This window comes from Telopea speciosissima, chromosome 7, assembly GCF_018873765.1.
Source record: "Telopea speciosissima isolate NSW1024214 ecotype Mountain lineage chromosome 7, Tspe_v1, whole genome shotgun sequence".
Taxonomy (NCBI): domain Eukaryota; kingdom Viridiplantae; phylum Streptophyta; class Magnoliopsida; order Proteales; family Proteaceae; genus Telopea; species Telopea speciosissima.
Window position 1 is genome coordinate 25,622,453 of NC_057922.1, and position 12,272 is coordinate 25,634,724.

The 12,272-nt window shown below is 36.2% G+C and overlaps 1 protein-coding gene across 3 annotated transcripts; it reads right to left on the bottom strand.

Moving 5' to 3' along the window:
* Positions 1–1,910: 1,910 nt before the first annotated feature.
* On the bottom strand, positions 1,911–9,510 carry LOC122667002 (probable LRR receptor-like serine/threonine-protein kinase At5g48740). 3 transcript variants are annotated; one of them, XM_043863148.1, is made up of 17 exons: positions 9,370–9,510; positions 8,188–8,731; positions 7,638–8,089; positions 7,410–7,527; positions 7,247–7,315; positions 7,071–7,139; positions 6,922–6,990; positions 6,596–6,667; positions 6,430–6,498; positions 6,097–6,335; positions 5,807–6,012; positions 4,779–4,905; positions 4,573–4,641; positions 4,272–4,461; positions 4,062–4,194; positions 2,091–2,326; positions 1,911–2,043 (listed from the first exon to the last, which is right to left on the bottom strand). In XM_043863148.1, the coding sequence occupies exons 1-16, from the start codon at positions 9,485–9,487 to the stop codon at positions 2,108–2,110; spliced, it is 2,763 nt and encodes a 920-aa protein (XP_043719083.1). In that variant the 5' UTR covers positions 9,488–9,510; the 3' UTR covers positions 1,911–2,043; positions 2,091–2,107. The 3 variants fall into 3 exon arrangements, with proteins under 3 accessions (XP_043719083.1, XP_043719082.1, XP_043719084.1); XM_043863147.1 differs by having other exon boundaries at positions 1,911–2,326; XM_043863149.1 differs by lacking the exon at positions 6,922–6,990 and having other exon boundaries at positions 1,911–2,326.
* Positions 9,511–12,272: the final 2,762 nt, after the last annotated feature.

Genomic DNA, 12,272 nt, shown 5'->3' on the forward strand with positions numbered 1-12,272 from the left:
GAGAAAAACCATGTTTTTTTGGACTAGCATCAGTTTCTTATCAGGTTATATCGATTTGGGTTCTGTTTTGATCCGATTTTAAAGACAGTACAATGTCTTTAAAAACCCAATCTAAAACTGATCCAATAAGCTTCATTTCAGTTTTGATTCGATCTAGTTCAGGCCAGTTCGGCCTTATTTCATCGGATTGAACTAGGGTTTGACACCCTTAACCACAGGTACATGGAACTCGGAAGAATTGGGGACAACAAAATTGAGGAAATAGACAATGCATGGTGGAATTAGAATAAAGGGAACTGAGCCTCCTCCATGCAATTTTTATTTGACCTTTAATGCTGACTGAAACCCTATTATTATCTTGTTGGGACCATATTCATGTCGGCCAAACACATATTTTGATGTGTTACCCCCAAAAAAAAAAAAAAAAAAAAAACATATTTTGATATCACACAGTCCCATGTGTATATCTTGCTTGGTTTATTTGGTTTATCTTTTATTATAATGCAACTTCTTTACTTTATATGAAAACAGAAAATACATAAAACAAGGACATGTCATGCCAGCATGCATGGTTTGAGGAATCGGTATTGAATCAATTGGATTGGTCAATCTGTATCGTTATTGGTGGAGACCAATCTGGAATTGGTACATCTCTATCTTTATGGGGAAAAAAAAGTCTAGAAACTGGTACACATGTGACACTCCCCAGTGCAAATCCTATTCGGTTCGATTTGATGCAAAACCGACCGTTTTTTATATGAGACAACCAAATCAAACTTGTTTCATTTCTAAAATCAAAAGTGTACTGAACTTGTTTCGGTTCAGATCGATTTGATTTTAAATGGCCGGTTTCGTTTTCAAATTGACACCCTTAGATTAGAGGAGACCCCTCTAGGTTACATGAATCTTATTTATGTCACAATATGATCAACACAGACAGTTTTTACATTAAAATCAGACATTAGCAGCCTGATTAACAGCTAATATTTAGCTTAATATTTAAAGCAGCTCAATCACAAATTAACACACTCTTTTGCTCCTATTGCAGGAAATGGGTAGTGAGAGACAACTCTTTTCAATCTCTGTTGAGCTGATTTACATCAACTGTGGCCTTGAACCCAAATACTTTTTTTGGGAAAAAGAATGCCGGCTGGTCGCGTGGAACCTGTGCCCAGATGCAGGAGCGCACAAAATTACCACTCCACCCCTGTGAAATAAAAAAATTCATTCATGTTGATGCCACTGCATGCGCTCTCAATGACCCCCACACTGGTGCAGGGACCACACGATTAGGAAGTGATCTCTTGCCTATTTTTTATTCTTGTAACAATTAAGCCCAATCCAAACTACCCAAATCATTAATGGACAGGGATAGATATGGACCACATGCCTGAGGCTATCCCATTTATAATCAGGTGGGTTTGGATCCTGGACAGCCCATGAAAAGTTAGCAGAAAAGCAGGAGATGGGGCCTATCTACTACTAAAATTTGGTCCTACCTAACCTGCAATTTCCATAGTTTCCTCCTCTTTTTGCTCTATAACTATGGTAGAGCTGCAAACCCACAGGTTCTTACAAAAATTAGTGTCACTCTGCAACCTCTTAAGGTTCTTTTGTGGATTAGTTTACAATCAAATAATATTGTCCTACTCATGATTATATTTTGAACAGAAACCCTGATCCTACATTTCTGATTCAGGTCTAACTTAAGTAACCACTTAGATTCATTTCAATCTCAATAAACACCTATTGCTCCTCTTTAATTTGCACAACCACATCATGGGTTCCAATGTATTTGGATGTTGGGCAATTTGAAAGATGCGATTTGGTACGATCAGGCGAACTATACAGGAGTGGTTACTCAGAGATATGCACCATTTTAGCTGGTAAATTTGAAAGTGTAGTGTCTTTACATGAACTTAAAGAGGAAATATTGAAAAAAATAATAATAATTTTGATCTACATTTTTGTGTTTACATCACTTCCTGAGGAAACTCTGCCTATTTATGCTAGAAACAGGCCTTCTATTTCTTCATTCTCCCTAAATAAAGTAACATATAAAGTTTAGGACATATATCTGAATCCCTAAATAAAGTGAGACTAGAAATCAATTTATATGTTCCCTAGATGCAAGGTGTGAGAGCTGAATACTGTAGGCTTCTTTTAGTTCTGCCAACACCTCAGCCATTGTTGGCCTTTTTGATGCATCTCTCTCCACAGACCTTGAAGCTACAGAAGCTACCTTTTCCATGCTCTCTAGAGCAAAAGTTCCCTTCAAGCATTCATCCACGATCTCATAGGCACCTGCTTGCAAATATGGCTTTGCCTGCAAGTGACAATCAAATTCCAAAATAACATGACCACTGTAGAATTGACTGACTGAATATGAATGATGGTAATATGTTACAGAAGACCTATTAATCAATTTCATTTAGAATAATAATGTCAGGGCCAAAACTTTCAAAATCAAGATAATCTTCAATGTTGACATCAAGAAGATGCATAAACAACTCTGAGCATCAACAAATTAACACACACACAAGGTACAACATAAAGTTAATACTATGGTTCTGGTAATTTTCAAATCCAGAAGCATTTGAAGCTTATAACAGTTCCTCTCATTTCCCACGTCTTCAGTGAAGAAACAGGAAAAACAATGCCAGTAGCTCAAGCAGAAAAATAGAAGCAAAGAAGAGCACTGGAGTTCTACAACTCAACTAAGCCTCATCGCAATTAAATGGGGTCAGCTACATGCATCCTATTTTTCCATTCAACTCTGCTCAAAACTTAAAAATAAAAAACACTGAAGTATTACTAGAAATAATTTAAAACCCTAGATACTCATGCTTTCTTGTGGAAACTCAGAGACAATATGTCCAGAAAAGAATATTGACCTGGTTCTAGAGGGATAAAACTACAAAGGGGATTGCGCTACTGAAAATCTGCTTATCAGTTTCTCCTGATAGAAAATAAGGCCCACCACCAATATGCTCTCTACATTCATGAAAGAATTAGATGCAGTCTCTGTTAAATGGGATTATCCCCAAAAGTTGAAGTCACAAAAGAAAGTAAATGTCCCTGCCCAGAGTCGGGACTTTGCTGAGATGGCCTTGATCATTTTGCTCCACAATTAATGACTTGGTTATCTGGTTCCTAACAATGTAAATGCCAAGGTTAACCATTTCCCATTTTTGACCATTTAAAGCTAACGAAGAGATGAACTCTATAAAGGGAAGAAGTATGATCCAAATCTGAATGATCAAATAGAGAACCAGAAGAACACAAGCTAGTTTTCAGTGGCAAAGGTATAAAAAGTACTAAAGGCTAGATAGTGCAGGTCCCAGGACTTGATCTAATAAGCTCATCTAACTCCAAGATGTTCCCAAGGCCCCAAAAAAAAAAATTTTGAGTCCAGGAAACAAAACTTTTAGCCAGAAAATAAATCATAAAGAAAACTTGAATTCTGAACAATATGTGAACCCAATTTGTGTATACTACCTCCAAGAAATAAAAAGAAAAGAACAAAAATATCTAAGATCTAATTATATGCCTCCTCAGTTACAAGATAACGAACAGATACATACAGGATTACAGTGCAAGCAGCATATGCACATAACATGGCCATCTCAATATTGAAGCACCAAAGCTATAGTAATGCATTGATAAGTAAATTTGTTAAATCTGTTACTTTCTACAGTGCCCTTTTGTACACCTGACATAGTTTCAAGCTGTCAAATCAATAAGTACACAATCAAACAACAGATCTGTTCCACTACCTTCTCCTAAGGACTGAAAATCCAGACTATGATTTTTAACATAGAATCCTAGAGTTTTGTATCCCAAGAAAAGGAAATGCTACAATTTCCCCTAGTTCTTTTTTAAGTATTATAAGTAAACCCCTTGAATTAATCAAGATGACCTATTTAGAAGTGATTTTTCTCAATTAACCCATAAAATTTCTTATATTCTGGATGGAAGAAAATTCGACGGGTGCAGATTTTGAACAGATACAAGACAATAAAAAATATTAAAAAAAAAAAAAACCATGAAATCAAAAGTACCCATAAAACCAAATTATATGAATCTGGAGTGCCAGCATGACTCAAAGGTTCACGACCACAAATAAGCTCCAAAAGTACAACGCCAAAGCTGTAGACGTCACTTTTCTCAGTTAATTGCAGGGTGCAATAATACCTGCACAAAGAAATGATGAATAAGAATAAAGACTTACTTCACCAAGAATCAAGTCAAGGATGAATTCAAAGACTTACTCAGGGTCAAGATAGCCAGCGGTTCCCTTGACAACAGTGGTGATATGAGTTGCATCAGCCCGAGGTACTTGCTTAGAGAGACCAAAATCGGAGACCTTGGCATTCATCTCCGAATCCAAAAGAATGTTGCTGCACTTCACATCACGGTGTATGATTCGTGGATTGCTTCCATTGTGCAAATAATCCAATCCTTTGAAGGGAAAGGTTAAGGAAGATGAACATTAATATCATAATATATATCAATTACATAATCCTGACAATTGAAAGGTTATAATTACTTTGATATAGGAAAGAGAAGTACCTTTTGCAGTATCAAGAGCAATTTTCAGCCTGTGCACCCAGCTTAACATTACCTTTTTGCTGTTTGGACCTGAAAAATGGCTTATTCAAAATTATAGAAAGAAATACCCATCCTGAAATATCAAAAACCCAGACTACAAAACAGTTGAAAATGAATTTATGAGTTTAAGACTAGGAGATAAAATCGACTTGTTTGATACAGCTTACCATATAGAGCTTCGGCCAATGATCCACCAGCTAAATACTCGTAGACTAAAATTTGCTTCTTTGATTCATAACAAAATCCTTCCAAGGATACAAGATTTTGATGGCGAACTAGTGACAAAAGATGCACCTGCAGCCCCCAATGACACACAGAAAACCATGAAACTTTAGATCAAACAAGAAGCATTGAGCTGAGGAAGAAACAAGGAATCAACCTTCTTTAAGGAGTCCACTTTGTTTAGTGAACTGACAACAAGATAAGGCGAAGAGAAAGGAAGTGGATAATTTAAAAGAAGCAATTCTAAAAATTTCCAAGCATGAAGTCCATGAAAGACCCTGAAGGCATAGCCATCCACCAAATGAAGATCATATGAATTCCACAAAAAAAAAAAAAAAAAAAACTTTCTGAGCAAGAATAGAAAACCATTCATTCTTCTAAAGCATTAGAAAGAACCAAAACTTCAAATGCAATAGGCGTTGTTTGACTTCTCAGTTCTCACTATGGACAGGTTTGGCTAGCCTGTGATCAAAATCAACTCTTTAAGATTGATGTCTTCTTTAGAAGGACTGACATACGTTGAGGGTATGCTTAAGTCAGTTGGCCATGTTACATACGTAGGTTGTGTAACTCTCAATGTACCCAATCCATAAAATCCCTAAATTTTAAATCAGGTCTCTTGTAAACAAACAAGAAGTATTGATCCATCGTATGTCCAGTACAGGTTAGCCCAATTTCTCAGGGGAAAGGACAAATATAACAAATGTTGATAAATTTTTTCAATGTTTTGAACAGATCCTTTGTTGTTCCTTTTTTTTTTTCAATCCTTCCGTAGGGAGAGGGTGAAATATCACACATGAATTTAGGACCCAGAATTATGAAGCACTATTCCTTTCACCAACATATGCCATTATGCCAGCATAGATGGTGTTATCATGATCAGGATCACGGTCATCGTGGTCATCATCATTAGCATTTTGAGAAGTTGATTAATGATCACTAGTAAGCATTCTGAAGACTATGGATGGTAAACCTCATTGATAAAGGAATCAGCCCCAAGTTGAGTTTGGTCAAACCGCACTTTCACAGCAACTAATTTTCCCTCTGGAAGTTTTCCACAATAAACAGAACCAAAACTCCCATGACCAATAGCCTTCTTGAAGTTGTTTGTAGCTGCTTTGACCTCTTTGTAAGACAAGACCCTCGTTGCATTCCAGTTACGCATCTCAGTTGCTTTCCCTAATATTACAAGCAGCAATGGTATTAGAATGAAGTCAAAATCTAGTCACAATACCATCTTTGTGGACTCTGAAGCCGGCATACTTGGTGTAGTAGTGACTTCAGTTTCATTTCTCCTCCTTCTGTACATGAATACTGAAAATGCAATAACGAGAACAGCACATAAGGCACCTCCAATTGCACCAATTATAATTGCCCTTTGATTACGGCCACTATGCTTCTTCGGGTTGATTATTGTAACCTGTGGGGCATCATTTGTAGTATTTCCTGTAAAACCATTGCATGTTGATGAGGAGAAGGAAAGACACAAATTGCCCGATGTTCTGCAAAAAAAGATGCATTAAAGGTGTTGGAATCTCCTTTGCCGAAAAAGGTGTCTGTCTGTAAATGAGACAATGATAAAGCACCAATGCGTACCTAACTTCCAAACTTTTTCTGTTTAAAGACTGTGGTAGGGGGCCTAGAAGTTTGTTGTTTTCTAGATTTCTGCAGAAAATAGTTTGTATATATTAAAACACTAGACACTATTGGACTAAATAAAGAGGAGTGGTGCATCATTAGCTGAACTTCTTATGTGACTTACAGTAGGTGAAGATTGTTCAAATTTCCCAAGCTCACTGGGACAGTTCCTTCTAAGCTGTTGTTTTGCAAGTCCCTTCACATAGAACAAATAGAATGCACTAGTAGTCATATATTTATTGTCCATCTGTGGATCCAGAGAAGACATTTTTGGGATATGAAATGTCTTATGTCTTCATTATGCTGAAGAAGGTTATTACTGCATAGCCTGAATCCAATAAGTAGATAAGACAAAATACTTGAAAGCTAGCTTCCATAAGTGCTTCATGCTGGAGATAAGACAAAATACTTGAAAGCTAGCTTCCATAAGTGCTTCATGCTGGAACTTACAAAATCTGAAGGTTAACCAAGGTGTCAAAATCAGACCCAAAGGATGTCAGCTTATTGAAACTCAAGTTCCTGCAACATTTATTCCATGTTATCCCAAAACTAACAAACTATGGATTTGGATTATATAAATAAACCAGGAAGAAGTTTACAATTTCTCAAGTTGTTGTAGGCTGACCAGATTCTGTATCTGTCCAGCAAGTGATGTGTTGTGCAAATCCCTGAAGCATGATTCCACCAGCAGCAAAATAATAATAACAGTAATAATAATAAACACTAACTTCAAAATATGTATAAGTAGTCTCTTAAGAGTATTTCAAAATCTTACAATGTCTTGAGATCCAGTAGGTCATCAAATGTTGGGCTGATTGCCCTCAAGTCAATATCTGAAAGCTCCCTAACAGGGAAAAGGAATGGTAAACTCATAATAAGATCACAAGTCTTGTCTGGGACAAATAGATGAATATAAATCTTCCTAATATTACACTTACAATGATGTAACCATGCTTGCTTCACATCCAATGTGTTTCCATTCTGTTGGAGAGCATGGATCATCTTCCCATCCTAGATCTAAACCAGTAGACTCTTGGATAACCTGGAGGGCTGAAACTGCAGCATATATTAACACATTATGAGTGAATTTCACCAGTTAATGACATGGAGTGTTACTAGAAGCTGTAGACACGATTAAAGGTTATTTTCTTCAGTACTTATGGCACCTGTAGTTGAAGAAGCCTCCAAGGGAATATCAACAACCTCATACACCTCGATTGCATTCACTTGTGGATAGAAACTGATATTTTGAAACGTTATGTTCAAGCTTCGGATGCCCTTCTGTGAAAAGAAGAGAACACTTGCTACCGAACTCTTCACAGTATAGTTCAATCTCACAACATCCCCATTAATTAATACATCAAATGAGGGTGACACAGGCAGAATCCCACCAAAATACAGGGAAATATAATAATCTCCTAGGTTATCAAGAGGAAGGTTGTAAGCCAAAACGTTCTTTCGTGTTAGAACCCTTGCTGACTGGAGAACAGCAAGAGGCAGGCTCTCCTTAATTCCTGATAGATTTAAAGGAAGCTGAATATTGAACTCAGATGAAAAACGAAGAGGAGAGAAACTCTGATCAGCATCCCATATACGATCATACAAATCAACAGGGTACCTGGTTTATAAAATAAATAAAAAAAATTACAAACAACAGAACTTTAGATAAACTTTTAAAAAAAATACAACAATGATGATGACTAAAGAGTTTTTTACCTTATTGATCCATTACTGTAACCACAATTGATTCTATAGCACTTTCTTAGTGATGTAATTGGGAAGTCCTCCATGCCACTGGTGTAAGCTCCCAAAGGGAGTGAGCGGACTTCAAGGTAAGAAATTACTGGAACTCCCCCATCAGGTTTTGAAACTAAACAGAATGAGAGAGTTTCTTTAGAAACTGGCCATATGAATTCTTCAACCCGAGGATCAGAGGTGGTAAGATTTATGGGAGCAGTGATGGCTGTCCCAAGAGAAACAAAAAAGGCTGGAGGCTTCCCTAGTCCATCATAGTTCTTGTAGTAAAACCGAGGCCTAACAAGAATCATGGAAGACATATTCTTTACTGGCAGTTTGTAACAATTGCGTCTCTCTTGGGCATCTGGGAAGTACCGCACTGGGACTTGAGATGATGAAGAACCTTCAATGAAGTTCACTGTTGTGATGTTGCCTGTATTCACATAAGTATCGTCTGGAACCCATGAAATGTTACTGGAATCCACAAAACTCCTACCTTCCCCACAGTATAAACTCAAGAAACCTGTTGAACACAAAATGAATAAGCAACTGTCAGCATACAAGAAGAATATCCAAAATTCATTTAAAAACTGGAATAGATCAGGTACACAGAGTAAAGGAGGTATTAACTATCAACCACCCATGTAAATCACATAATAGAATTATACTTGACATAAATTATTTTTTTTTTTTGAATGAATATGCAGATTGAAACAAGCTGTATCTTAACTAAAATGAAGTATATCCATACTAAAAGAAACAATCACCCATCAAATTAAAACAAGAGTTTAATTAAAGACAACCATAGCTCAAACAGAACACAGTAAAAGTAGTATCAACCATCAAGCACTAATGTAGATGCTAAAACAGAATTACATAAAGCAATATATGAAAATATGAACTAAAGCAACTGCATGTTCCAACATTTCCAGATCAGCTTCCTAAAATTCTTATACAAAACATTCTATCACTTACAAACTATCCAATTCAACATATAAATTTTATTTTTTTGGTGCGTAATTCAACATGTAAGTTCATACTGTAGCACAAAGAAAGAAGTACATATTAACAAAGAAAGTAAATTTCATATTTTTCAGATAAAATCAACCCACGTTCTAATAATTTAGTTTTACCAGAGTTCGAACAAAAGCAAATTCTTACCTTCTTGATCGCAAAGGACAGCCCTCCAGAACCCATATACCAGAGAAAACCCAAGACAAAAACGATACAAGTCCATCAAATTTAACGGCCGAATGAAACCCGGAAAATTGAAGATCATCTACTCCTCAGCTCGAAGTTCGAACTGATTCAAAGAAAGAGAGAAAGAGAAAGAAGAAATTGATGAAGGAAAAGGGCCAACACAGACAGGGTACACAGCTTTTTCCTGCTTTTCTGCTTTGGGGGGTAAGAAATCGATAGGAGTATGACTAATCAGTGAAGAGGTTAGCTTGGCTCCAGAGTTGATGTCGTGGAGATGGAGGAGAAGGTGATGATAAGTCGGGTAGGGTGGACGATGTTGGGGTTACCGTTAGGGTGATTATCTCTGCCTCCACAGTAGTTCAAAGAAGTGGAAGCTGAAGCATTGAACTTGGCTTTCATGGCTGGCTCCCCCTACCTCCCTTGTCCCTATAGGTGGACTGGGTCGACAAAGTGTCAATTTCAAACGCTTTGAAAGTGATTAGAGCCGCCGTGTTCCAGTGCACCGTATCGGATCGGGTATCGGTCACCTGTAAAACTGATATGATATCAATACAGATCGGCTGTATCAGACAAATTACCCCTGCATCTATTTTTCAAAAATGAGTTTTTTTAATCATTTTACTCATTGCTGTACTGTGCCATTAATACGGTATTGGTACAGTATCAGAGTCGATTCCTTGCAAAACCAGTACATATCGCCCAATACAAACAATATGATACCGATACCTCAAACCATGTTTGAGACATGTCACTGATCCTAATACCAATATGGATTGCTCTGAATTGGGTAAGATCATACGGATTTATCCTTGTTTTTCTTTAAAAAAAATCAGATTTATTTATTAAACCCTTGGTTCATACCAATCCATCGATACGGGATCACCGAGAATAAGTGTCATTGCCTTCGGATTCAAATGTGAATCACCTGAATCATGCCATCCCGATACCGATTTCTCAAACCATGCTGTATTTACAAATTTTTTATTTTTCCTTTTGTTTTTTGGAAAATTTTTATTTCACTACTTGATCTGTCACAAAATATAAGAGAATAAAGGGATAGAAAGTAAAATAAAATTAAATACTTATACTTTGTTTGAATTGTAAGAAATAAAGAGAAGGAAGATGAAATCAAATCAAATAAAAAAGAGGAAAGTTTTGTAGTCATTAGCTCACACAAGTATAATTAACAACAAAACATAATTATAAAAAAAAAAAATACCAAATTTGGTTATTAAATTTCACTTTTATTTTACAAGTAAAATCCAATTAAATTGGATCGCAAACGAAAACCAACCTAAATGGGTTGTGCGAAAATTCTTTTGCCAATATTCTTAGGTTGATACACTTATTACTTATTTTGTCTTATGGAGGAGGATTGATTTGGGAGTTTCAACAAGTTCATGGATTCACAAATTCTCTGCATTGCCAATATGTTAAAGGGTTAAAGTTTTTTCTTGATGCCGGCTTAAAACTCAAATTGCATACCTCCTCATCTGAAGTATTATAGCACCCCTATAAAATGTACCAAGTATTCCCTATTTTTTGGGTTTCCTAAAATACCCCCTCCCCTTCAACGCCCGAAACTACACATGCGTCGGAGGGAACTTTGCCCCTATGTTAAATTTAATGCCATTTCTCAACCATATGCTTCATTGAGTATTGGAATCGTCTCCTTGATTTATCAATGTACAATATCAACTTTTAAATTATTCTATTTATATAAAAATCCAACAAAAAATATTCACATGATGGTTGATCCAACCATGTTGAAGTGGCTTTCTGGACGAGTGCCGGATCCCAAATTTCACATAGAACTATAGAAGTGAAATTTTCAAACCTAAAAATGAAACTTTTGTAATACATAATTATATTTTTTGACTCCAAATCATTCTATATTTGGTTATAAAAATTCACTTTACTTTGCATTTAAATCTCTTAAATTTGGAAAGTAAACAAAAAATTACATCTAAAAAGCATTATTACTCAACAAAATAAAAAATTTAAGTAATTTTATACAATCATGTTGGAAAATAATTCCAAAGATTTCTCTTTTAGGTTTAATTAATATTCTTTACAACCAAACAGAGCCATCGATTCAGAATTTTTTTTTTCCAAACTAACCAATAGGATAAATTCTGACTCCTGTGGTTGCTGGTGAACAAACACTTATTTCGCCATTAACCAAAGTTAGGAGAAAATCTTTCTTAGAAAGCATTCAAATGTAACCTTAGATAGGAAAGAGAGTGAAAGGGATATCAGTGGAAAGGGTCTCTAGAAAAGGGTCTCTTTAAATATATTTTCATTTCGTTCTCAATACGCTACCATTTATTAATGGATTGCAAATTTCCCAACCAACCAACTAACCAACCTTGGAATTCAATTCAAATACAATTTCAAGTCATATTTATGATGAACACCACTTCAATTAAGCACAGACACTTGGGATTGGAGGGAGGGAAAAACGAAAAATAAAAAAGAGGAAAAAGAAAGGGGGGAGGGGGAGGAGAGGACCAAGGTTTAGAACACATGGTATAAGCATATCCAAAAATAATGCTAACACACCATAGTTTCCCAAAAATGACAGGACTGCATAACAGCCTAGGAGAGTGGCAAATAGATTCCCCTCAAAGAGCAGTCAAATCTGTAACCCAAATTCCTCTGCATACCTTGATCCAAATAGAGAGGATGAACCTTGCCAACTTTCTCTGAAAAGCTCCTATAACCTGCATGTCTATTGGATATGACAGGCAACCACTAACCCGTTAAAGGAAAATAAAGTGGAGCCTATAATCAGAATCCTCAGAGAATAGCTTATAACAAGGCTAGACACTTGTCAATCACCCAACACAAAGACAGAGAAAACA